At 40.8% G+C, this 26,194-nt stretch overlaps 2 protein-coding genes across 5 annotated transcripts; one reads left to right on the top strand and one right to left on the bottom strand.

The window, feature by feature from the left end:
* Positions 1–693: 693 nt before the first annotated feature.
* On the bottom strand, positions 694–16,548 carry LOC117288963. Of its 2 annotated transcripts, none has more exons than XM_033769841.1 (2): positions 16,466–16,548; positions 694–8,883 (listed from the first exon to the last, which is right to left on the bottom strand). In XM_033769841.1, the coding sequence occupies exon 2, from the start codon at positions 8,801–8,803 to the stop codon at positions 830–832; it is 7,974 nt and encodes a 2,657-aa protein (XP_033625732.1). In that variant the 5' UTR covers positions 8,804–8,883; positions 16,466–16,548; the 3' UTR covers positions 694–829. The 2 variants fall into 2 exon arrangements, with proteins under 2 accessions (XP_033625732.1, XP_033625730.1); XM_033769839.1 differs by having other exon boundaries at positions 694–8,886; positions 16,466–16,541.
* LOC117288964 (mitochondrial ribosome-associated GTPase 2-like) lies at positions 16,496–26,125 on the top strand. 3 transcript variants are annotated; one of them, XM_033769843.1, is made up of 8 exons: positions 16,496–16,630; positions 19,629–19,798; positions 20,294–20,441; positions 20,799–20,914; positions 21,524–21,592; positions 22,046–22,195; positions 24,222–24,360; positions 25,090–26,125. In XM_033769843.1, the coding sequence occupies exons 2-8, from the start codon at positions 19,631–19,633 to the stop codon at positions 25,488–25,490; spliced, it is 1,191 nt and encodes a 396-aa protein (XP_033625734.1). In that variant the 5' UTR covers positions 16,496–16,630; positions 19,629–19,630; the 3' UTR covers positions 25,491–26,125. The 3 variants fall into 3 exon arrangements, with proteins under 3 accessions (XP_033625734.1, XP_033625733.1, XP_033625735.1); XM_033769842.1 differs by lacking the exon at positions 16,496–16,630 and adding an exon at positions 19,276–19,350; XM_033769844.1 differs by lacking the exon at positions 16,496–16,630 and adding an exon at positions 19,386–19,434.
* The last annotated feature ends 69 nt before the right edge of the window (positions 26,126–26,194 follow it).

Raw genomic sequence — 26,194 nt, 5'->3', positions numbered from 1 at the left:
TTGTGGCCTGACGTTTCAGTCTTTCTAAAAGGCTGAAATAGTTGGTAATGGTTTCTTTTTATAAGAATGGGTCAAAAGTTACTGTTGCCAATTAAACAGTATTCGAATTTCATCAAAAATCTACGAAGCGCATGTCTTTTGGTATAATTACATTCACGTGCATTTTGTCCAAACTTGGAATTGTTGCAGAACGTTTGGATGTGACTGGATTTTCCCAGTCCATTAAACCAAAACTGGCAGCATGGAGCTATAAGCCATTTTGAGATAATTTTGACATGCACATAGCTTATAAAACAAATGGCGAACGTTTTCCGTCGACCAAGGACATTTAACTTACTGCAAGGACGGTTTTGCACAGAGGCGGACACAACTGCATATGCAAAAGTGTCTGGGCGGACACAATTGCATTATGCAGTAGCGTCCGGCGGATATTATTGCATATGCAATACTGTCCTCCGGATAGTGTTGCATAGAGGACATACTTGCATGCGACACCGGCACAAGACAATGACACTATAAGGTTTGGGTAAATTTGTCTGTATACACCCAAACCAAACAGTACACTCCTATCATGTCTGCCATACCTCATGGCGGACACAATGCTACAACACTATATAAGGTTTGGGTAAATTTGTCTGTATACACCCAAACCAAACAGTACACTCCTATCACGTCCGCCATACCTCATGGCGGACACAATGCTACAACACTATATAAGGTTTGGGTAAATTTGTCTGTATACACCCAAACCAAACAGTGCAGTCCTGTAGTATGTCCACCATAATTTATCTCAAAAGGACAACTTTTTACCAACCTGTGGTTACAACCTTTAGGACGAGATATGATTTTTTTGAAACTCATGTCGGTTCAGCATCCCCAAAGATTTGAATTTGAGTCCGCATTCCTTACACTTATGCGGATAGTTGAGTTTATGGCGTTGCTGGTGATACCTCAGCCCAGTTACGTTGAGATACTTTGCGTCACATAACGTACACACGTAATCCCCTGCGTCATGCGTTTGCTTAATATGCGTCTGTAGCTGGTCTTGTGTTGGGAAGGACTGCCCACACGCGGCGCGCGTACACTTGTGGTTCTCCACACCCTGCTTCTGATGCCATTTAAGAATGTGTTTCCTGAGTTGGTATTCGGCCTTGGTAGTATAGCCGCAGTTGAAACACATGTGTAGACCTTTTGTGTTTGTGTGTTGGAACTTTTTGTGAATGAGTAGTTCCCTTGAGCTACTGCAGTATTGATTACAGTGCGTGCAACGATATGGGGTTTGAATTGGGCGCTCGTTCAGTGAAGGTCTAACTGTGCTGGTGGTGGCAGCTGGACTGGCTATTAAGGAGCTTGCTTCAGCAGCCCTTGTATCACCCATCTGGGTTTTAGTGTAAGGAGCATACGCCGGCTGTATATTTTGCTGAACTGGTGTGGACATAGCGACTTGTGGGTTTACTTGTTTCATGGGGACAATACTACCGGTCGTCGCTTCGTTTTGAAATGTTACATGGCCAGCATTTGTTATCAAGTTGCCAGGGATATAAACATTTACGGTTGTCGTAGTTACTGCTCCTACGGTGTTGCCTGATGAGTGACGTATTTCAGGTGAATTTGAGATATTGCATTTGTCTGTAGGAATAAGTGTATTTCTAATTGAAGTATGTGGAGGTCCAGGCACAATCGCAGCGATCTTCGCAGGAGACATTGGCTTCATACTATGGACCTTATTTGTGACAGGTTTGTTTTTATGGTCCCGTTTTGCCTTTTTCTTCCTTGGCGTAGTTGTGGTCTCCTTGCAGAATTTTGCAAAATGATCATTTTTTACGTGCGCGCGAATTTCAGACCTAAAGTAACTTTTGAATGAGCAAAATTGACACTCTAAGTCTGTTTCTAATTTACTTGCGTCTGATCTTGGTTTTTTGGATATTGGTCCTTTAGGAGGACGACCCCTCTTTCTCTTTTTAGTTAGCATCTTGGAGGATGAATTAGGAATCTCCGCAAGGTGTGACACTGGTTTTGTGATGGCAGGTGCTTCTGGCGAGCGAGTGACAGATTTGTTTGGATTATGGAGAAAGGTTGAGGACTGAGGTTGAATTGACATGGGTTTTCCAGAAGGACTTGTCTCTAAAGATGGTTGAAGATTTTCCTGGCTGTCCTTTGATGAGAGAGGCTGCTGGCCCGATGAGAGAGGCTGTTGGCCTGACGATAGAGGCTGCTGGCCTGATGAGAGAGGCTGCCGGCCTGATGAGAGAGGCACTTGGCCGGATAAGAGAGGCTGGTGGCCTGACGATAGAGGCTGCTGGCCAGCTGAGAGAGGCTGTTGGCCTGATGAGAAAGGCTGCTGGCCTGATGATAGAGGCTGCTGGCCTGACGAAAGAGGCTGTTGGCCGGATAAGAGAGGCTGTTGGCCTGATGAGAAAGGCTGCTGGCCTGATGAAAGAGGCTGCTGGCCTGACGAAAGAGGCTGTTGGCCGGATAAGAGAGGCTGGTGGCATGATGATAGAGGCTGCTGGCCAGCTGAGAGAGGCTGCGGGCCGGATAAGAGAGGCTGGTGGCCTGACGATAGAGGCTGCTGGCCTGACGAAAGAGGCTGTTGGCCTAACGCATTGATCCATGCATTTTGAAGTTTTGATTTCATTTTCGGGTATTTTGCCGTTGTGTTTGGCCCGAGGGTGAATGGTTGATTAGATGCTCTTTTTCGATTCATTGCGATGCCAATGGCATCTTTGACTTGATGTATTGTTTGGTCAACATTGACCGAGTGTGATGACGTGATGACCGTGACAGGGTTCTCGCATCTTCCGTCACGTCTAGCCCCTTGCACCGTCGGCTGAATTCCAGATGAAGTCGTCTCAGCTTCGAAATTCCTTGGCTCAACTAACTTTTTTCGTTCGTTCTTGGCGGGATACGTGTATCCGTGAAGAATATCTGGCGTGGACATGGAACGACTTAGAATCCGTGACCTCCTCTCAAGCAGTTTGTTCCGTATCGTGAGCTGAGTTGGGCTTAGGTTGTTCTTCAGAAACGAATGTATTGGTGGCGGTGTTGGAATGGAGGTTAGATCCACTACGCTAGATGCTCTGATTGGACCTCGCTCCCCTGATGTGAACGCACGGTGGCAGAGATGACTATTTGATAACAAATACGGCATGGGAAGTCGTACTTCGTAAACAGGTTGTTCATAATTAATTAATTGTTTGTAACTGAGGTCGACTGCTTGTTGTTGAATGCTGAGATCAATTGCTTTATTTCTCTGACTTTGTTCAGCAGCTCCCTGGGAAAAAGCATCTAGAACATTATCTGCTTCTAGTAATGGAGACGAAGAGGGCGCAGGGTTGAAGAAAAATGTTGACTTTCTTCCGTAATCTTGGTCTTCCTTTGAGTGTTGTTGCCGTGTGTCAACCGTTGACGCAGGCTCAGTTTCAGACGCATGTGTCGTCAGACTGACTGCCTGCTGCTGAGGTTGGGTGTCATATTGTTTTCGTGCCGGTGGGGTTGGACCTTGTCTATGCAATGATTTCGTTGGGGCTCTGAGTTGATCGGCGTAGGGTGTGTGGTGGCTGTCTGTGTGACCCGCGTCCCCATGGGTTTGGTTTGGAAGATGGTGTACAGTGTGCTCCCGAACTCTTACTGCTTCTTCATTTTGAGTTTCTTCTTCCTCTTTAAGCGAGTCTTCAATAATGGACTTCAGTGTTTCTCTGAATGCGCCACCTTTCCTGCATTGATCGACGAGGTAACTCGCAAGTTCCTCTGGCAAGGATTTTAAGAGAGCTTCTTCTGTGGATGTCCACGTTCTCGTAGTTCTGCCTAGAGTGCTTCGTGGGGGTGTAGGGGTTGGAGTCATAGACCCTCTTGGCGATGGACCTTCCCGTTGCCCGATAGTTTGGTCGTCTTTTGACTGTGGCATGACTTGTGGTATGATTTGTTCACTTTCCAGAGAATTGGCAACACTTCCAGGTGTCACTTTTGCCGCTGTCTCATTTTGAGTAAGAACAGGGACTCGCGAATTCCTGGCATCGTACACCTCTTGGTAGCTCGTCGCTCGCATTCTGTTTGTCTCAGCCAAATTACCGATAAAGGCTGATGCTGGGAGAGACGTTGGGTCACACCGGGCAGTGACGTCAGCTTGGGCAGGCCGGTCAGCTTGGTCCGCACCGGGAGGCTGTCCATAGTTGGTCCTAGGGGCAGCCTTTTGAGGTTGATTTTGATGAATAAAAGGAACGTCACTTCTTATCATTTTATTTGTGGCTGCAGCAGTTGCCATTCGCTTCAGATGTTCAAAGTCACTTGTTATGTGATCGTGGGGAGGGTTTTGCGCTGGTGTGACTTGAGTGGGTGTTAATGTACTAACTGAATTTGGGGTTTGTTTGCCTTCGACATCACCTCTTGAGGCCCGAAATAACTGTTGTTGTGCTTGGTAGGAATGGGTAAGGTTGTCTACTGCACCTTGGTTAGTCGCTGATGTCGTCATCAAAAGCCCCCTACCAATAGCACCAGGAAACTGTTTCCTCGGGCCAACTTCGTGAAGTTGTGGTGCTCTAGGAAAGGTGGTAGCTCTCGTTTGTTCGAAGTTCTCCCTGGCCTGACTTTGTTGCTCGCTAGTACTTGGTCCTACCATGACGTCAGGTGAGACTGATGCTATCCGTGGAGTAGAAGCCCGCTGTTGGGGTGTTCTATGGGACTGATCGTGTCGGCTGCCAGCTAGTCTGGCGTTCTGTGAGGGGTAGACTGCTTGGCCTTGCTGAGGATACACCCCTGGAGACTGTCTTGTTCTGTCCGTGGCGTTCACAAAATGTGAAAGCTGTTGTCGAGGCATGACGCTTGGATGCATTGGGTACTGAGCCACTGAAAGATTTGGGTGGGCTGGGTTTGGTCTTGGGTACTGGTGCTGCTGAGAGTAGCTGACGGCAGTGTTTGAATGGGATTGTACATTATTTGGTGCAGTCTGAGGCATTTGGGGCGGGACTCCCGAAACTGACACTGCTCCAATGTGCTGGTTTTGAGCTGTCAATTGTTCGTTCGATCGCATTACAACAGCGTTTTGTGGTGGATAGCGATATGCTTCTTTGTTATACGCTATAAAACGTTTCCCACCAGGAAACTCAATTGGGACCCCATTACGAATATTTACAAACTTATCATTAGGGTAGAAAAGCTGATTATGCTGAGACACGGCTACCGTTTGGTCTGGTGGAATCAATGGCGGCTGTGTGGAAGGCAGCTGCGGCCTGAAATCTGGATGCATTCTCCTCTCTTGTGTCAGACACCTTCTGAGCTCAATAAACTGTTCTGGTTTCTCGTTATCTGGCGCCGAGTAATCTACAACAGTAAAGTTGCTTTTGTATCTACCGCGACCTCTTGGTAGGGGCCATTGATCCGCGAGGGGGTTCAAAGAACCTTGGATTCCTACACCTGACGAGGAGCTGAACTGTTGTGAAGTAAACATTTGCCTACTTTGGTTTTTACTGCCTGGAAACCTAGGGCCAGCGGGGCGAAAATGTCTCATCTCTCCGGGCCCTCTGGGATACTGTACCGATGATGTTAATTGAACATTGGTTGGATTTGGTGATGATTGAATATTTGTTTCTTGTGTTGTTGCTCCAGATGTTGCGATACTCTGACTAACTTTATAGTTAGGATCAACTCTTGAGGGCAGTGTTGTAAATTCAGACATGATAGCGAGGGAAATTGCAGTGTCGATCTCGCGGCGTCTTGAATCTTTGTCAAACTGGGAAGGGTCACTGCCAGGGGATACTGCACCGGTTTGTTGTTGAGCCTGGTTTTGACCCGTTTTGCTTCCCTTGTCTACGATCACAGTTTGATTTATGTCCCCATTTGGTGTTTTATCATCTTCCCTTCTAAGTGACGAGATCACGCGAGGTTTGATTCCAGCAACGGGAACGCCAAAGCTTGTTTCCTGAACAGATCGGTGATCAGTAGTCTTACGTAACTCGTTTGCAGTAACAACATCTTTCTGCTTGTGGGTCAGTGGAACAATGGTGGGAGTGTGACTAACACTGGTTACATTTGAACTTGCTTGTACTTGCACAAATCCCTCTGCATCACCAACAATTTGATTCGGACCACCTTCTTTATTAACAGATCTTTTGCCTTCCTGTGAATCTTGATTTGTCTGATCCTTGCCAATGTCTACAGATACCTGACCCGTGGAAGAGGTGACTTCAATCGTGCTTGAAGCGCAGCTCGAACTGTCAGTAACTTCTAAGCGCTGCCGTATCTCATCAGGCGTCAGCTCATCAAGGCATTCATACAATACGCCCGCCATTTTTTTTTCTGTTGAAACGCAGCGGTCGGTAATTGATGCCACCGCTCGTTCGATCTCGGAATTGACTTCAGAAACGGACGAGTCTACCGATTCAAAATCACAGACTTCAACTGTTACTTCATTGGCATAACCACAAATCTCAGGGCAGTTTGCAACTTCATGAGTAAACAATGGCTGGTACTCGGGGGACGTCATTTTGTCACATCGTGAACTAGCGACGTCATCAATATTATCGGGCATTTTTGAAACGTCATCAGTACTGTGGTCTTCTTTCTCTTTTTCTTGTCTCAACGTTGGATACACAAAGTGGTCTGAGCCTTGCGTAGTTTCATACAAATCCTTATTACCGGTGTCACCCCCGTTGGCAATTGGATGTTCACCGCCCTCCTTTATTTGCTGAACTATTTGTTGATATTCCGCATCTTCAAAATTCTCATCATCGACAGGAAGTGACGTAACCGATGACTCTCGTGAAGATTCCTGTGAGTTGGCGACACTGTCGGTAGCTGTGTCGGCACTGAATGCAGAGCTGGCAAAGAATACATCGTTCACGATATTGTCAGAGGGTTCGGCTCCTGTCGGAAGTTCGATTTGCTGTGGTTGTATCGTTTCAATCGCTCCTGGCAGATCTACTGTTTGAACCTGAACGCTTTGGACGTCTGAAATCACCAATGATGGGATAGTTGAAATTGTTTCTTCACTCGAAAGTACGACTGAAACATCTTTGTTCTGAGGTACATCCAACTTGGGAAGATGAACAGTTTGCACGTCTTCAGTATCAGCAAAAAAACGCCCTGGCATTGTAGGGCTAAGTCGTGAAGAATCATGGATATGGCCACGGGGATGATCTGGAGAATGAACTGGGCAATGACCTGGGGAATGACCAGGGGAATCAAGGTCAGGTAACGATGACGTCATATTGAGTGTCGAAGTTCTTCCATTTCTTGCCGAAGATGGATCAGTACCGGTAACTATAGTCTTTGACGACTGAAGGGATTCACTCGATTGACAAGCGTGGGACTGGTGTGGACTGTGTTCTTTTTCTTGACGTTTAGGGCTACTAACATCCCTAACATTCTCATCCAAGGAGCTTTGTTGGTACGAAATCCCAACCCTTTGTGAGGTAGCAATGGACAATTTATCCCGGTGTTTAGATGATTTTCCCCCTTCACTACTCAAACGATCATGTGGATTTATGTTTTTTAAGAATCCATCCACAGTCCTAGATGGTTTCGAAGGCATAGTTTTGGAGGTATCATTTGTTTCTTGTGTTTCTGAAATATTGAGATTGTTTTGAGAGTCATTCAACTGACGCTGCTGGTTTGAATGTGGCCCTGAATGCTCAATGGTTGGAGTTAATTTAGAGGTAAAACGGCCCTCTATTGTTTGATCTCCTTCAGTTTCGATTGTCGTCCCTCTAGCGTTGTTGCTGAACTGATGGGAATCTCTTGTGAAAACCTCTTTGTTCCAAGATGTATTTGGAACACAAAGTCCAGTCCTGACTTCTAAGCTCTCAATGGATTTTGTTTTCTCAATTTTATCACACGGTGAACGTTCATAATTCGAAGATTCTCTCGAGTCAAGAAAAGGGATGCAATCGGCATCTTCGACCTGTCTACTCACTCGACTTTTCGGGTTCGGGGAACTTGCCGTCAAATGTGGTTTCGGGAAAGTAAATGGCGAGCATCGTAAGTCTCTGTTTTCAGTGGTTAGCAAAGGTGGGGACAACATTGGAGGGTCATCAAACGTCGGTCTCGAAACAACAGTCCATGAGTCTAGAATTTCTAAACGTGGGGGTCCATCGCATGGTTCTTCGACTTCATCAAAGTCTCTTTCGATATCTGTTTCCTCTGGTATGGATTCCAAATACTCTAAAGTCTCACTTGAACCGGTCGAGGAGATACTTTCGGCATCAAAATTAACCGAAAATGTGTCCCCGATTGTATCTGAATCGACTGAAGGATACTCGTATGTCCTCATCATCTGATCGGACTCACTATCTGACATGAGGATCGGGGTTGTAACCATGTTGCCTTCTGGTGACACACGATCCGTCAAAACGCCATGTTCTTTACCATCATCCAACGGAACTGTATGTAAATCACGCAACATACTGGTGAAAACATTCCGGTTAACATCGGAACGTTCTTTTAGACTTTTGGTATCCAATCTGTTAAATTCACGGAAGCTTGTGGGTCGTTGGCAAGCTTTGTCCCCACCGTCTCCTCCAACCGATTCGCCCGTATCCTCATAGTTGACACGTGTCGGACCAAGGCAGCTCGGATCATAATTCGTCTTCTCCAACAGAATAAAGCAACTCTTGATCTTGCCAGACGCAATTAATTTCTGTGTGGTGCATCCGGGCGATAACATCACGGGGCTGAGAGGAGCTTTCCTACCCGTTGACCACCACTCCGGTGGTGGACCCTCGGGTATCTCCACGGTCGTTGGGCATACCGGCTTCTCTTCCGACAGGTACATGTCGGTAACGGGTGTCTGGTCATCTTGTTGTGCCATCTCGCATGGTAATCATGTAGGTTGGAGTGGTGTTGAAGATTGGTTTGGCTTCAGTATATCTTTCGCCATCACAGAGACCACTGCTAGAGAGAAACAAACAAACAAACAAACATTAGAAGTTAATTAACTTACCATAGACCCTACTGTATCAAAGTCAATGACTGGTTACCTTACAGTAAACAAGCTACTGCAACGTAAACTACTTTTCAATTCAACTCAAATACACATTTATTTCTATACTTCCAAAAAGATATCAACAATTACATGTGTTACGGAGTAAAGTAAAAACTACTGGTTTTGCATACATTGATTGCAAAGTTAACGACTATTTTTATGCGCCATCTTTGTGTCACAAAATGTTGCAAGCATTCGTCCAAACTTTGCTTCAACTGTTTTAATTTTCAGTTACAGATCAATAACCGATTTGGGAACCTCGAAATTGTATTTTTTCCCAATTTCAATTGAGGCGTTTGTAAATGCGCGTCATGCTCCAATTCAGATAGTTTTCGTTTGACAAGATAATTGTGGTTGCCAAATCAACATGCGTCAGTGAAACATATTGATAATTTATGCGTAGACATTATTAAACGATGGCAGATGCTTTATTTATATCGAAGCACAGTTTTACATGTTTGCAAGTTTTGATAAATCTGTACATGATGACAATGTTTGCAAGGCACTCGAGTCTAGATCGAACCTCCAGCCCCAAATTTTATAAAGTGGCTTCGCCTATGCCTTGTGCATTATATTTAGGGAAAGTAATTTCTGGTGACACTTATTGTTAATTGATCGAAAAGGATGATTAAAAATGACGCGCGTGTCCAAATAATATTCAATAAATTTATAATAACTCGCAAAGGCCCATAATTGCAAAGTAAAAGACCATACCGGCGGTTTGCGTAAATATTTATATAGTTTTGTTCTTGTGTTTAGTGTAATAGCAACGTGAACAAAGAGACATTGCTTTTAATAATGGTGAGTCGTGTGAATGACGTCACAGAGAGATGACAGATTAACCGAATATCCATAGTTCTATATCAAAGGGAGAACAATAGACCAGATCTCTCAGATTAATCTCTTCAATTTGGCTAATGTAACAATGGGAAATTGTTGCGCTAATCTCCATACAGTGGACCATGGATCTTACTATAAATTGAAATATATAGGTCGACACGCTAAAATCTTCGAGTCACGTCTTTATAAGCCTTTTCGTATGTTTTTCGAAGTGGTCAGTTCTTCATAATTTAACCAGGCTTCAAGTATCATGCGGCGGAGGCCAGACCTTCATTATAATAAGATCACATCGCCATAGCAACCTTTCGGCCATGTCACTCAATTTGATTGTTCTGTATTGCACCAATTAATGCCCGAGCGTTGTGTTACATAGTAAAGCTGTATAGGCCAATATTAACACAGATAATTGGTCTTAATAGTGGTCGCGTGGATGGAATAAAATAGTTGTTATATCCATAAAGACAATATCATTGTCTCAGATCGAATACACAACTCATCTTTTACTTGAAGTTATTCTTCAGACGCAATTGTCATTTTTGCTTGGTTGGGCATTGTGTTAGTAAGTGTAGGCCAATATAACAAAGAGAATTGGTGTTTAATAGGGATCGCATGGATTGAAATTTTAGCTTTGCCCATTATTGACACTACTATTGTTTGAGAAAGAGTATAATACAACTCGTCTTTGACTTGAAGTTACAACTTATTCTTTAGACGCAATAATGCATTTTGGTTAAAACCATATCTCTTTCGAGTAATGTTGGTTCTGAACAGAACCGGTGGTTGAAAACTCAATGTTTCGACCAGTATACCAACACTACCCGAAAGAGGTATCCAAATGGTGTTACGGCAAACCTCTCTTATTTGTACTTCTACCATGCAAAGTTTCAAACCCTAAGTCTTCGCCTGAAGACGAGCAGAGAATACTGATCGACACGTCGAGACCAACCCGGCTCTTTTCAGAGCCACCACTCCTTCAAAAGAGATTTTACTCATGGTTGTACCCGCAAGTTTACTATTCATATTTATATTTATAGTTAGTCTTATTCTCCACACCATGCAAAGCTTCAAACACCATCTCCTATTGTTACAGGTAGGTGACCATGTTCAGATGACCAAAACTAAAAGCCTTTTACGGATATAAAGGTCATGCGTAAAAGGTTTTAACTTCCTATTGTGAGAAATTCCTCATCTGCTTAAATTTGCGTATAAATTTTGTGCAGACCCCAATTAATAGTTTGTTGTCAGATTCATGTTGTGTTTATACAAACAGCTTGCCTCGCCGGAGTGGACCCATATGAGCGCACCTTGTGGGCTTAAAAGTTTTCCTTAGCCTTTTTCTTAAACAAGCCACTTTTCAGCGCCTTCAAAATTTAACGTATTTTTTACTATTTTCTACAAATAAATCCGGCGTTACGTAAGAATGGAGAAGGGTTTAAAGTTCATAAAATGCAACATTTGATCTGGAAATGTGTAATCTCAGATGTATAAAGGCTAATTTCTTTTGCCCATTTTGCGTTTCGCTTCCAGATGCAATGGTCAACACGGTCAGCTGTCTGCCAGGTTTGATAAGCCGTATACACAAGTGTCTCTTGTCGTCTTCCTGACAGACTAAAAGGAACCGTTGAAATTAATACTTATAAACCTGGGCCCAATTTCAAAAATCCTGTAAGCACAAAATCTTGCTTAGCATGAAATGTCTTCCTTAATAAAAACAGGATTACCAACCAAATGTCCACGTGATTTCCAGGAGCAAACAACAGCTGAATGCCAGTTATATGCAACACATTAAAATATGGTTGGTATCTTGTTTGTATCAAGGAAGAAATTTCATGCTAAGCAATTTTGTTGTGCTTACAGGCTTTATTAAATTGGGCCCTGATTACATGCTGGTACAGACATGGGTTATATGGCTACCTTAAACTACTCTTGTCATGTACCACACGCATACTACAACTCGCCCAATTATTTATGTAAATGCAATTTTCCAAAATTCTTCCAGTAAACGTGTAGAGTTGAAATACTGTTCAGGTCAAGTAACATTTATATGTATTTTATATAAAAATGTTACTTTCAATTAATATAATTTATTTATTAATTAATTTCTTCTACACAGAATCATAAAAGTGGCTTTTTGTATAGCACTCAAATTCGTCACACTCGAGTGACGGTCATATGGCGCTCCATTTTTTCCCCCGCCATTTTTATTAGTCATCGTTTCTCCGGCATTCACATAATATTTAACAACGCAAAACAACAACAACAATATTGTTACCCCTGGTCACTGGGTCATTTTGTTTACTTTCAAACAAGGCTATGCTGTTCAAGATTCGACACGGAGTCACGGGTCAACACAGAGGGTGAAAGGAGGGAAAGGAGGTAAAGAAACCACCGAGTCAACCAGATCCCAAAATTGTTGGGGCTCATATCGAAGAATCGTCGAGAAAAAAAACCCACTATAAGTAAAACATTCTGTATATAGAAAACCTTACAGCCCTGTGGAGAATTAAACTAGTTTAAATTCTAATAAAAGATATAATTGCGCAGCTGAGGCTGCTCAATAAGTCAAGCTCAATATAGGCCTACACCCACATTTGATTAGATTGCGTCTTATGGTCAGCGTTGTCGTATAGTGATGAGTTTTATAATCTAATGTTAACCAAAAATGTCCTCAAAATAATTCCCATTTCATAATTCCATCAATAAATATAGAAAGTCACGCATCAATTGCGTTTCACATTTAGGGGTTAAAAATGACTTTTTTTGCTGAGGAGTGCATGCTTTGTCGTTAAGGAGTGCTTTGAGCACATAATGTTGTCGATCAAACTAGGCACCAATGAACTTTGCACCTTGCAAACTCGGCACCTATACACTATTACAAGATTGGTATAGAGCAGTCAAAATTGAAATTTTGTTTGATCAAACTAAATCAAACAGACTTTTTTAACTTTGTACATTAAGTGGCCTTACAGACACTGGACACTATTGGTCTTTGTCAAGAGCAGTCTTCTCACTTGGTGTATCTCAACATGCACAAAATAACAAACCTGTGAAAATTTGACCACAAGTGTTTGTCGAAGTTGCGAGATAATGATGGAGGGGGAAAAACACCCTTGTCACACGAAGTTGTGTTCTTTCAGATGCTAGATTCCGGGACCTCAAAATCGAATTCTGAGGTCTCGAAATCAAATTCGTGGAAAATTTATACTTCTTTCTCGAAAACTAGGTTATTTTACTTCATTGGGAGCCGTTTCTCGCAATGTTTTATACTATTAACAGCTCTCCATTGCTTGTTACCAAGTAAGTTTTTATGCTAATAATTATTTTCAGAAATTACCAATAGTGTCCACTGCCTTAAACTCCGTTGTGTGAGTCGGAAGTAAAGAACCCAGCACAATTTTCAGCATGTAAACATTTTCCTCAATTTCGGTTGCGGCTCTTATGTAACAACCAAAATAGCTGCGGCCCTGCGTTTTGTACGTTTTCAAATACGGTTTTCTAGCTTTTCGTTTCAGAGGGAAAATTTCCACGGACAAAAATGGGTCTCATATAATAATATCGAAGTCTTATACAGCGCACGTATCTACCAAACAAGGTACTCAAGGCGCTGAGTATATACAAACTTTCAGAAAGATGGGTTATTGCATGCAGTGATGGATTCTGAGACCCAATTATTTAGCACCGTATAAGGGTTTACAAGGTGCTACGGCGCATTAAGCAGCCACAACCAGGAACACCGGGGCGTACCCCTTCTCCTCTCGATAAGTGCACTGGGTTCTTTTACATGCGTTACACAACACATGGGACCAACGGCTTTACGTCCCGTCCGAAGGACGAAGCAATGGTAAAGTGTCACGGCTGTGGATTCGAACCCACACTCTGCTGATCAGAAACACCAGAGTTTGAATTCGGTGCTCCTAGAGCTCATTCTGCAAGTTTCAGACTGAAATTAAACAATGATGTTTTTTCTTCACAAACCCTGTAAAATACATTTCAACGAAAAACGAAAAATATATACAATTTCCCCCATAAAAGCCACGGTAATGCATAGTAACAAGATTGTTAGTGTATGGCTGTGGACGAAAACTCATTGTTTTAGTTTACTTCTCTACTGGCGGAACCTCTTATATTTGGACGATATTTAATACAACAACTTAAAAGCGATAGTTTGTTTTGAATTCGTATACAAATTGCTATATTAAACATTTGAGGCTCATATCGGCAAATAATGATTGCATCTCTTTTAAAACGATACACAAAATATACGATCACAAAAAATTGTTTTGGGCAAATTTGTCTTGAAGCAGCGTGGTTAAGACACGTCATCACGACGGATTCTTTTATAAAGCCAGTTTTGTGTTAGGCAAATGGAGACGGGCGATTCGCTGAGGGAGGAAGGTCCGCCGTGCTTAATTCATGAAACGATCTACGTCCGAAGGCCGCTCTCGCCTAATAAACTAATTTTTACAGAGAATAATAAACAGCATAACAATTTTAAATTGGCCTATATTTGAAAACTCAAAATGATAATACATGCTATTGACAGAATATGAAATTTCATGTCATTAAAAACTGTACTTTCAGAGATTGCTGTTTTGGGGGTGGGTGGATCGAAATGTATATTCAGAAATTGTGATTTTTAGGTAAATTTATGCAGTAATTTATGTCACTGATCTTGACTAGAAACAGAATAATTTTCGATGAAATGGAACACATGAAAAGTAATTTGATCTTTCATTCGACCCCTTTTATCAAAATAGGAAAGCTGAGTCTATCCCACACTTCAACCGTGAAGGTAGGCCTAATTGAGATACACGTCATTTCTCACAAGATTAAATCGGATTTTGCCAACACTGCTGATTTTAAAGATCAAATTAGTTTTATTTGTACAGTAACAAATACTGTTCGCAAGGGACGACATTTTAACATGCTGAACCGTGTGAGCATTTAACAAAGATAACAAATTAAATAAACAATTATCATAAAACATACAAAACCAAAGGGATAAATAACCGAAACAAAAAATGAAACAGGACGTACTAAAAAAGCAAATCTTTTTTTAAGAGAAATCATAGGTGCAATGAAGGCACAAAAGTAATGGACAAGGGACTACAAAGGGAGGGGGTGGGGGGGGGGGTACACTAAAAGACTAGGTTGAGAGTTATAGGAGAATAGATATTCACATTTTTCAACCATACTGTTTGTTGATTTTGAGACCAAATCACGCAGAATCCCTTACATTACCAAAGTACGTTCCTAGCTTGAAGAATCGGGAGATATTTCCTATTTATTTTACAAGTAAATATTTAAAAAAGGATACCCGAGTCTAATTATAATCGATGAAAATTAATATCATTCACCGGTATTGAAGAGTAGGCCTAATTAATAAGCAAACCAAGTCATGACAAGGAAAACGACATTAAAGGAACACGTTGCCTTGGATCGGACGAGTTGGTCTAAAAAAAAAAAGCGTGTGAAACCGTTTGTTATGAAATGCATATGGTTAGAAAGATGTTTTAAAAGTAGAATAAAATGATCCACACAAGTATCACTCACAATTGCACGGTTTTCCTTTTACGTCGCGAACTAACTCGGTCGGCCATGCATTATGTTAGTCGAAGAGGTAAAAGGAAAACCACGCAATTTCGAATGATACTTGTGTGGATCATTGTATTCTACTTTTAAAACATCTTTCCAACCATGCATTTCATAACAAACGGTTTCAAACGTTTTTCAAAGACCAACTCGACCGATCCAAGGCAACGTGTTCCTTTAAATACGGCTATTGTGTACCGCAGGCATGTCACATCAAACTATATCAATGTAAGTTGCAGCTTTTCCCTGAAAGATCCGCAACGATGCTTATTATAATGAATTTATTATACCTAATATCCGTTTGACAAACAATCAACAGGAGACTGCATAACATAACAATGGACGATTACAATTTTAGATTTCTGTGTTATGTATAGTTTTTCATTTTTACTCATTTATGAGCAAAGTCTGATGGGAGGGCACATCTTTTTTTGATGACAGTTTTTTTTTAAAGATTTTGCCTTGTAAACGGTTTCTGCTTGTTGTTATAACAACTATTGTATTGTCCAAAGAATTAAATAAATAAATATTATTAACCAGTAACAAAAGTACTAAATGATTTTCTTAGCGTCTGTTTACGACGAAACAATGGATTGATGGGGAAACCCCCACCAACGACGGTTGTGATTGCACAATTCAATTTAAGCCACCATACACGTGCTTTCAAAACATAAATGTTAGAGCCCTATAATATTCACCCCCCTTTAACCCTACTCATTTCCGTTGGCGTTACATGCACAATCATCTTGCCTTCTTTTGTTCCAAAATCGATAGTCATTATTGCCATGCAGTTCCTATTCAGAGCATTGAGGCTAATGAAGATAAACATCGATTCAGGAAGGAAATTAAAAAAATTCAAAACAGAGCTCATGGCACATTATGTTTATAAATGAAATCTAGTAACTGCCGCTACCTTTCGGTTTCGATGGGTCGGCTGATTTTCTGTGAACACCAACACACCATAGTGTGGTCCCTCAATGGATATACAAGGTGCATTGTTGAATGTCACATGGTGTTTATACTTTTATTTATCTTATGGTTTATAATTTATCTTACCGTATCTGACGATGACAACACTGCTTCTCACGATACTGTTTTTACCTCTAGAATCGTCTAAAGAACTTGTCTTGCGAAATCGGCAATACTAGTAGACCTCGTCGAGTCCATGACGTCTAAGCGTATTTTTAGCGCTCAAAAGAACAGCACAGTCAACTACTATGTGTATGTATTTCAACTACTTTGTTTATAGCAGGAAAACTGAATGCGAATCCATCAAGGCCGTTGGGTACCGTTTTATGCAATTTGGTGACGGGTTCGTCCACGAACAATACGCAGGTACGAGTCGCTTTGCATTAAAAGTCACCGCACCGTGAACCGCTTGCTCTTTGGCTTCGTACTGAACACAAGCGCCAACTAGCCAATCCGGTTCTGCCTCGTGCACTATAGACGTGTATTGTACACTCATGGTGGCGAACACGCATTGGGGGAACGTTGTTTTATATCCATACAACAAAAAATCACCGGTAGGAAAAGACTCACATTCATTTGAGTGATGCAATGATCTTATTATTATTTAGAAAGGGTCTGTCTCGTCATGACACTTGGCACGTGAACCCAACACGGATATAAAAGCATAAACTAATAAAATAGGCTGCTACTGCAATTATCTACACCAGACTGTGGTCCGTCAAAACGAAGTCAATGTGTAATAAATGCAATTGAATTGAATTGAATTCGATTTCCCCATTTAAACGATAGCCCCACCCCCTTTGTCAAAGTGTTTTATAGATAATAATTGTTATATACCATAAGCCTTTGTGAGGTAATGGGCACAATATGACACCAGGGATAGGTTTGGGTGAGTTTGTCTGTAGACACAAACCAAACAGTAGTGGCCCCAAGAAGGTACCAATACTATAGCATAGAGAAAGGAACTGAGTTAGACCTACACGATATACATTTATACAATGTTTCTTCTGTCATAAAGAATATTTCGTCTTGTTGAAACCTAGACTTATAACCCATATTTAATATCCCTCTATGCGCTTTTATGCGCTTCACCTTTTGCCCTTTGCTCTAAGCTGCGAGTCCAAAGTATCATCAGAGAGTTCGTTTCCTATGAGTTTGGGGTCCGGGGCCCAAACAGCCTTCGGAAGGCCTTTTTTTTGGGGACCGGGACCGGGGCCATAGAACCTTTCCTTCCGGTTTGCTCTGCCAGTCCAAAATGGTTTGAAATAACATTGTCCCACAAAAGAAGGTGCGTTCGTTTCGGATTAGGCCGTGCATGTTTTATCTGATGGTGACCTTGTTCTTCTAAATGTTGATTCATAAAACATTGTGACCAATCTTGACGCGATTTGTTGCGATTAACATCGTTTGATGGTTTATTTTATTGGAATGCCACTAAAGAAATAGAAAGAAACTATAAATAAATAGTACTTGCGTGTGCAACGTAAATCTCTTCGTGTGAGTCTTGGCTCTCTTAGAAGAGCCGATCATATTATAGTTTTTATTAAAAAACTTGGTACCAAAAACTCTGCACTTATTACGTGGTCCCTGTGTATACTTCAATAGTTCATTGTGTGCATGTTCATTGTCATTTAACAAAAAAAAAAATTCTGCCTCAGTGATTTGGCGCCTTGCCATGGTGCAGCTAACACAATAAGTTGGTATAAGGCCTGTTGTGGTGTGTGACAGTAATGGTAATCGCAGTTCTACCGCCATTCCCTGGACGCAAATTATGGTTTTTGTATAAGTACATCTCCGCCCACTCTATTAGTGAACCCATAATTATAATTAGTATTTACTTAATACAACATTCTAATGTAGTAATGGCTATAGCCAATTTGGGTCATGCGTCCGGAAAAAAAGAGAATTATAATTCACTGGTGCAGTATAGTAAAAATTAACATAACCTTTCTGTTACAATTCTGTTACGTCGGCTTACTTATATCAAACATTTTATGTTCACCTCTAAATGCGCTGGACACTGTTAATTGGTAATTACTCAGATAATGTTGAGAGATGTTGATGTTAAAAAACATTGTGAGAAACGGTTCCCTCTGAAGTAACGTGGTTTCTTTTTTGAAGAGGTAATTTCTCACAGGCCTGAAGCCTCTTATAACAGGCACGGTTGTGTTTTTTTTTCGTTCATTCATTGTTTTCTTGCAGCTTCGATGACTGAGTTATTTTATGCATTTTATGTCGGGATACACCAAGTGAGAATACCCATTTTCTTTGACAATTACCAAAGGTGTTCAGTGCCCAAAATACAAATTTCAATGGCTTCGACGGTTTTTAGATGTGAAACCCCACTTTAAAAAATGTAGTTTGTTGTGCCGTTCCCCGTTATTTGTGGCATGATTGGATGAATGCATGCACTGTATAAAATACCATAGGGCCATAGGTCTATTATGCCCAAATTAAGGCAAGATTTGACAACATTGTATAACACTTTCCAGAACTGTCAGGTAGTATGATAAAGCAGGTTTAAAATATTAAAATGCAAAAATAGTTAGGCCCAATGGACTGACTTTTCGACCCATATCAGGGGCTTTCTCTTTAGCCTCCGAGGAAGACTCTGCTATACGGTCGAAACGTCAGGCCATTAACTATTTTTGTGTGTATTTATACCAAATAGGTTCTTTTGGTTGGTATGCAGTTTGTAAAAGCTAATGCAACTTTCTTATTACACAAAATTTAGGCAACGTTTTAAAATTCAAAAATCGTTTACACCTTTGAATTGTGTCTTTCTGTGCAGGTAGTCGAGTAATTGTGCCAATTTTGGGGCAAAAACTAATAGAAACTTTCTGATTCTGTAGTGCGCCCTCCATAGTTGAATGGAAGTCAGTTTTATTATTAAAATGGAGAGTACATACATGCGGTTGAATTTGTCACGCCGCTCCCTACAATTTTTTTTTTGTTCGTTGTTTGCTGAGAAAGTGAGTGGGTAGTATGTCTCAAATAAAGCATATGGATAATGGGCTGATGTGTTTGGAATCCATGTGTTGATGTGTATCTAACATGTAGGATGTATAGTAATTACTAAGTAATACCATCATACCATGCCAACCAAAGTTAAAATAACCATGGCGGTATTATTATTATAATTAGTCAATTCAGTAATATTAACGGACTACAGCTCTACTCTAGTCAGTACAGTAGTCTGAATACTAAAGAGTAAAAATTACAAAAAAATGTTATTTTTGTCTTTAAATAGAAATGATAAAACCTAGCGGAAGGGTTGTTTATAAACTGCTACTGACGGCGAGGCACCAATCAAGACCCCTATTGGCCGCATGTTCAACCAATCACATCCAAGCCTTTAATGCCAGGTATTCTTCTGGAGATGTTGAAAGCAGAAAGCATGAGCTATCTGAAAAAAAGCTGGTAGGTTTTCTAAAGTCTGAAAGTGGTTTTTTTTCTGCTTGTTTTTTTCCAGGCGGGATCCAAAACACAACTTTCTGATGACACCAGTGAAGACTCTTGTCCCAAAATATAACTTCACAAATAGTGCTTTATTTATATGAGCTTGTAGTATCCTGTATAGACCCCATTTGCACACTCACACGCAGCTATCCTATCCAATTTGGGAGTTAAAATCGTGCACAAACATACTTTATATGCACAAAAAATTTGACTCCCAAAATGATGGAATGGAAATGGACCCCATTGCATTTAATGTTAATTGCTACCAGGTACGCTGATGTCACCTGCAAATTTTTCTGCACAAAGAACAGCTGTCGTCCAATAATCTGCCTCCTTTTGGCCTCAAGAGTGGTGCTATTAGAGAGTGTGATGTCATATATGCAAGAGGTCTAGGGCCTTTAGATCATCAGATGTTTTCAGTCTCTGTTTTTTTTTCTTCTCTCTATTTTGTTTCAGACCAAACGATTTGTGGATTGGAGAAGGGTTCGTGTGAAAGCAGGGGATGGTGGAAATGGTTCTATTTCACTAAGAAGAGCAGCTTTTGAAGAATTTGGCGGACCTGACGGTGGAGACGGAGGGAATGGGGGCCACATTTTACTTCAAGGTAAAAGTCGACCATTGGGGATTAATTTGGCATTACTGATCTCAACTCTTCTTTTGTTTAGACGGAAGAAAAACCTCATTCAATCTAATGGTGGCTTAAGAGGGGTGCTTGGGCCGATTTCATAGAGCTGCTTAAGCAGATAATATTGATTAACAATTTTTCTGCTTAGCAGAACTGAGGAGGATACCAGTCAAAAAATTGTACATATCACACTGTGTTTTGGCTGGTTACAGCATTTTGATTTAAGCAAATGTTGTTGTGCTTATTAAACCTACTGTCGTGCTCTATGAACAAGCCAATTAATGTTACACTGTTGTATATTATTATCTATGTTTAATGATTATTATTTGTTTTTAGCGGACAGGCGCACAAAGTCTCTTGGGGCTGTAAAACCACACTACAAAGCAGAACATGGACATCCAGGAGCAAAGAACAACAGCAGTGGCAAAAATGGTGCACATACAATTGTTAAAGTAAGTCCACCCTGTTTTTTGTTAACGTCAGTGGTCTTTTATATTTCTGTTTTTCCAGGGCTCGATATTGACACTGGACTCTAGGCCCAAGGCAAGTGTTTTTAGCCCTGGTCCGGTGAACTCTTGAGCAGACATGTTCGGTGGTCTTGTGATTGTCAATTGAATAATAATACCTAACTTTGTAATTAATATCTTAAACAGAAAGAAATTATGCTCAAATGTTGACTGTGAGGCTGGTCATACAAACAACTCCATTGAGTAATGAGTATCAAATTATAACCCATAACACAAATGAGATAATCTTCTCTTCAATAGTAGTGCTTTTGAAAATAAAATAAAATGTTAAACTCTGTAGAAAGCTTGTTCTTTGAACATGTTCTTATAAAGATTCTGGTCTTGCAAATTAATTCTGGACCAGTAATAATTTTGAGCTACGTGTACAAGCCCTGTGATCTTGTGGAATTTTACCCCAAATTCAAGCCCTGTCTTTTAGTGTAACCATCATACATTTTTTTAACTTACCGTTGTCAATCCAGGACCATTTTGTTCATCCTAAACTTGATCCCAGATGTGTTGTTTAATACAATTATCTGTCTTTTTATGTTTAAGGTTCCAGTCGGAACAGTCGTAAAAGATGACAAGGTCACTGTTGTAGATCTGGAGTCAGAAGGGGATCAGGTGAGGAGAGTTCAGCTTTCTAGAATCACACATCTTCCTAATTTCTTTCAGCTATTTAGCAAAAAATAATACTCAACAGAATGCAACCTAATGCAACGTACATCCGTATGAAGTCGAGCCACATCCTGTCTAGTACCTCCAGAGTTCGCCAATTCCTTTCAGAGTATGTCATTCTCACTTTATGTATCATGCCCCTCTGTCTAACTGCAGGGCGGGATGGTCGTCCGAGCAAATTGAAGCACCATGCCGATTAAACCTGCCCGAGCCCCTCCATGAAGTTCTTAAAAAGACCGTAAAAAGTTGCTACTACATCCGTTCAGCTACATTTTTCAGAATGGAGGGAGAACGAGTCCGGTGTGATGGGGGTTTACGCAAAGAGTAGAGAAACCAGTCACAACTAATTATACTTTCATAGGATTGTTGAGTTGTTGAATATTTCTTCTCTCTCTCTAGTTTGTCCTTGCCCGTGGAGGTCAAGGTGGTCGAGGCAATAAATCCTTTGCAACACCGTCAAACAGAACCCCTCGGATTGCTGGACGGGGAACTCCTGGTGAAGAATCTCTGGTGTCGTTGGAACTTAAAATAATGGCACATGCTGGATTGGTGAGAGTAAATTTGTGTCATTTTCCCCTTCAAATTGAGCAATTACTCTCTTGATGGCATTATGTGATAAGACAAAATATAAACACAACAAGCTTGTCTGATGTTTTCTGTTACAGCTCAATGATCCAGTTAAAATAAAAGCTGTACTAGAAGTGTTTCAAATTTCTTTCAGTATCCGCTCACCACGTTTTCATTTTTGGGGGTTAGTTTGGTCATGGCTAACCTTGCAAACACTTTGGGATACTGTGCTTCCTCCTCTGTCAGCTTTCTCCTGAAGATGAGCAGAGTATACTGTCCAAAATGTTGAGACAACACCTTTTTTGTTGTTGTAATATTTAAGTTAGATTCTTATCTTTATATCGATAGTGTTGCCTTTTCTTTTTCTCAATTGTTAGCCAAACATAACCTGTGTGCATGCATGACACGATGATGTTTGAAAAACACAGTAAGCGGAAAATGGTGATCATAAGCGCAGAGTTTGGTGGTTAAGAGTTCTGTGAAATCAAATCGTACTAGATCAAACATCAAACCACCGACCCCAAAAAAAATTTAAAATCGTAATTAATTAACCACGTGACCCATATTTGCATATTTAATTGTACAAGGGGACAAAGTTGTTGGAACTTCCTGTTGATGCTGACATCATGAGAACATCAGCATAAGTATTGGAATTGCACTACCTATTGAACCACTTGGAGTGTTCAAGGAGTCCAACACGTCAGTCTAGAGTCCAACTCTGATTGTAAAAATCAATTCAGGCATCATCTTCAATTTAATTTTATGCAACAAGCAAACTTATAAATTTTCTGATTTTATTTCAAAGGCTAACATAAATGGCTGTTAGCAAACGGTTTCCAACAAAAACTACATGGTGTACGTGCACAATATTCTTACTGGCCTCAAGCATTTACCTCTAGATAATAAATCAAGCATTCAGTTCAAAATGATAAAAGTTTGTTATTGCCACATTATTCAGCGAACCATGAATCATACACAGCTACTATTCACAAGAAAATCTATGTGTGGAGGGTAACAGACAGCACACAATGGAACTGGAGTTTAACAATGACAATACCAAAAGTGCAACCGTCAGCTGTTGAAGTTTACTATACATGGGGCTGATGGTGATCAAAAGGATAAAAGTTTGTTATCGCCACATTATTCAGCGAACCATGAATCATACACAGCTACTATTCACAAGAAAATCTATGTGTGGAGGGTAACAGACAGCACACAATGGAACCGGAGTTTAACAATGACAATACCAAAAGGTCAGTCGTTGAAGTTTATTATACATGGGGCTGATGGTCATCAAAAGGATAAAAGTCTGTTGTCGATACAACATTCTTTTTTAAGAATGTCGACTGTTTGTAGTTATAAGACTCCTTGGGGATAGGAGAAAAATTTGGAAAAACCGTGACCTCAATTTGACCTCTACTTCCGGGTCAACCGGAAGTGGGACCATATCTCAAGAACTACTCAACCGATTTTCAATTTGTTTTCACTTACAGACTCCTTGACATTAATATTGACTGTGAAAATTTGTGACCCCATGTTGGCCTCTACGACCGGGTGAACCGGAAGTGGGACCATACGCCAAGTACTATACAACCGATTCCTGTTTGTTCAGTTTTATCCTCCTAAGGCATTTAAAATAAACTTTGAAAATCCATGACCCCAAGTTGACCTCTACTTCCGGGTCAACCAGAAGTGGCACCATATCTCAAGAACTACACAACCGATTTTCTAACTTTTTTCAGTTACAGACTCCTTGGGCGTTAGAGATTATCCTTAGGTTACCGTGACCCCATGAAGTGGCACCGTAACTCAAACACTGTACAGTATTTTTCAAACTTTTTTTCAGTTATAGACTCCTTGGTAATGTTAACACATAATCAAAGCAAAAGAACACGGAACAGCTTTGTGATTGTTCACAAACACCTAATGTCTAGTTTTAACTTTTTAAAGGAGATTGCTACTTTGAACAATTTTAACAAAGAACTCATTATTTATTTTCCCTCTTCAGATTGGGTTTCCCAACGCAGGCAAATCTACTCTATTGAGAGCATTATCTAGAGCAAGGCCTGCTGTAGCCGCCTACCCATTCACAACTCTCAATCCACATGTAGGAATGGTGGAATATGACGACTTGGAACAAGTTGCAGGTAAAGTAGAATGTCAGAAAGTTTTTTTAATTTCTGCTTTATATGAGAGAATGCCTAACATCAAAAGGATGGACGGCCACAAGGCGAGGGCTACACATAAACTGATTTTGGCTATCGACCCAAATCAACTGTCACCAGGGGCAAGTTTCCACCTTCTTCTGGGGCTGAACAGGCTTACCCCCTTCACAGTATGTAAGGATGCAGGGATGGATATCATCAACGAGGAGCCTGGCTGGTAGAGCAGAATACAATGCTTTCCCGACTTTTTACTAAGCAATTATGGTTAGGTGCCTTGTTCAAGGGCGCAAGATAGAAAAAACATCCATGGCAAATTGTGTGGTACAATTTAAAGCATATTTGCCAAGAAAAACCAAAGCAGTTTTAGGATTTATATTATATAAAAACCATTCACTATTTACATTGGGGATCAGGTTGGTTAAGTGGTTTCTTTCCCTGCCTTTCATCTCTCTGTGGACCACAGTTCGAATCCCACCTCAAACCAGAGCCTTGCATTTGGATTGGTTTTCAATCCCTACCCGATTGTTTGGATTTTCCACATTTTGGTGTTTTCCTTTCACATCTAAAACTGAACATTTCTCGTTCCCTATCCATCCTGTTATTGGTGCTAATTCTGCTGTTTGGTGTGTCATAAATAAATTGTATCACTTGAGCTTATCCAAAAAAAAGTTTACAAACACCCTGGCATCTCTACCCTTCTCTTGTCTACAGTTGCTGATTTACCGGGGTTAATCCGTGGGGCTCATCTCAACCGAGGCCTGGGTCACTCCTTCCTCCGACACATCGAGCGTTGTAGCTGCCTCCTTTATGTCCTTGATCTCTCAGCCAAAGAACCCTGGACGCAACTCTACGATCTTCAGTATGAGCTTGAGCAGTACAAAGAAGGTCTCTCACAACGACCTCACGCCATTCTCGCGAATAAAATCGATTTACCGGAAGCAGAGGAGAAGTTGGCGCTTCTGCGTGAGAATGTTCAGCTACCTATCATTGTTATTTCTGCTCATTACCTTACAAATATTGCTCACCTAAAGGTTCATTTGAGGGAACTTTATGATGAGGATATGAAGGGTAGGTTGAAACCTGTCGTCAAACAAGGCAAGAGAATATTATGATTGTTGATAAAAGTTGTTGATTAGAGGTAAATATTCCACTGAAGGTGTCTGCTCAAACTATTTTAAATAACTTAAAAGTCAAACGGCAAGAAATGCATTTACAGTTGTTTCCCTTTACCCGTTAGAGATCATTCATTTCTGTATAACCATCACAAAACACCCAGACATTGGTATTATGTTCCAGTTTGAATGTCAACAACAAAATATGAAACAGAAAATTAGTTTTGCAGTAAAAATTTTAATAAAAATACCATGAAACAGAAAACTGTTTGGTTTCAGTGATAAGGGTGTTATGTTAACATTGGAAATTTTCATATCCAGACATCCAAACATGACCATTACTTTGACCTCTTCATGTTAAAGTAGGTAAAACCTTGCAACTGTTTATTGCCGCTATGGGCATTTTGGTACAAGCCGCTTGTGGCCACTATTGTCTCTGAAGAGTCAATATGCCAAGCTTTTCAATGAAGATACATGTGAATTCTATATGAAGGAAGGAGAATCTTGTTACCTAACACAGTAATGCTTTATAATAGCACAAGGCCCCAGGTTGACAAAATTAGTTGACGCAATAAGTTGACACCAAATGTTATATTAATAAAATGGGATACTGAACAACGAAATAACAAACCATACATGTGAGTAATGCTTTGCTTTATTTGCTTTATTTGCTGTATTTATGTACAACTACTCTTGAGTAATTT

The sequence above is a fragment of the Asterias rubens genome, chromosome 4 (assembly GCF_902459465.1).
Source record: "Asterias rubens chromosome 4, eAstRub1.3, whole genome shotgun sequence".
In the NCBI taxonomy this organism is placed as follows: domain Eukaryota; kingdom Metazoa; phylum Echinodermata; class Asteroidea; order Forcipulatida; family Asteriidae; genus Asterias; species Asterias rubens.
The sequence above is the reverse complement of the archived record's forward strand: the minus strand, read 5'-3'. Positions and strand labels throughout refer to the sequence as shown.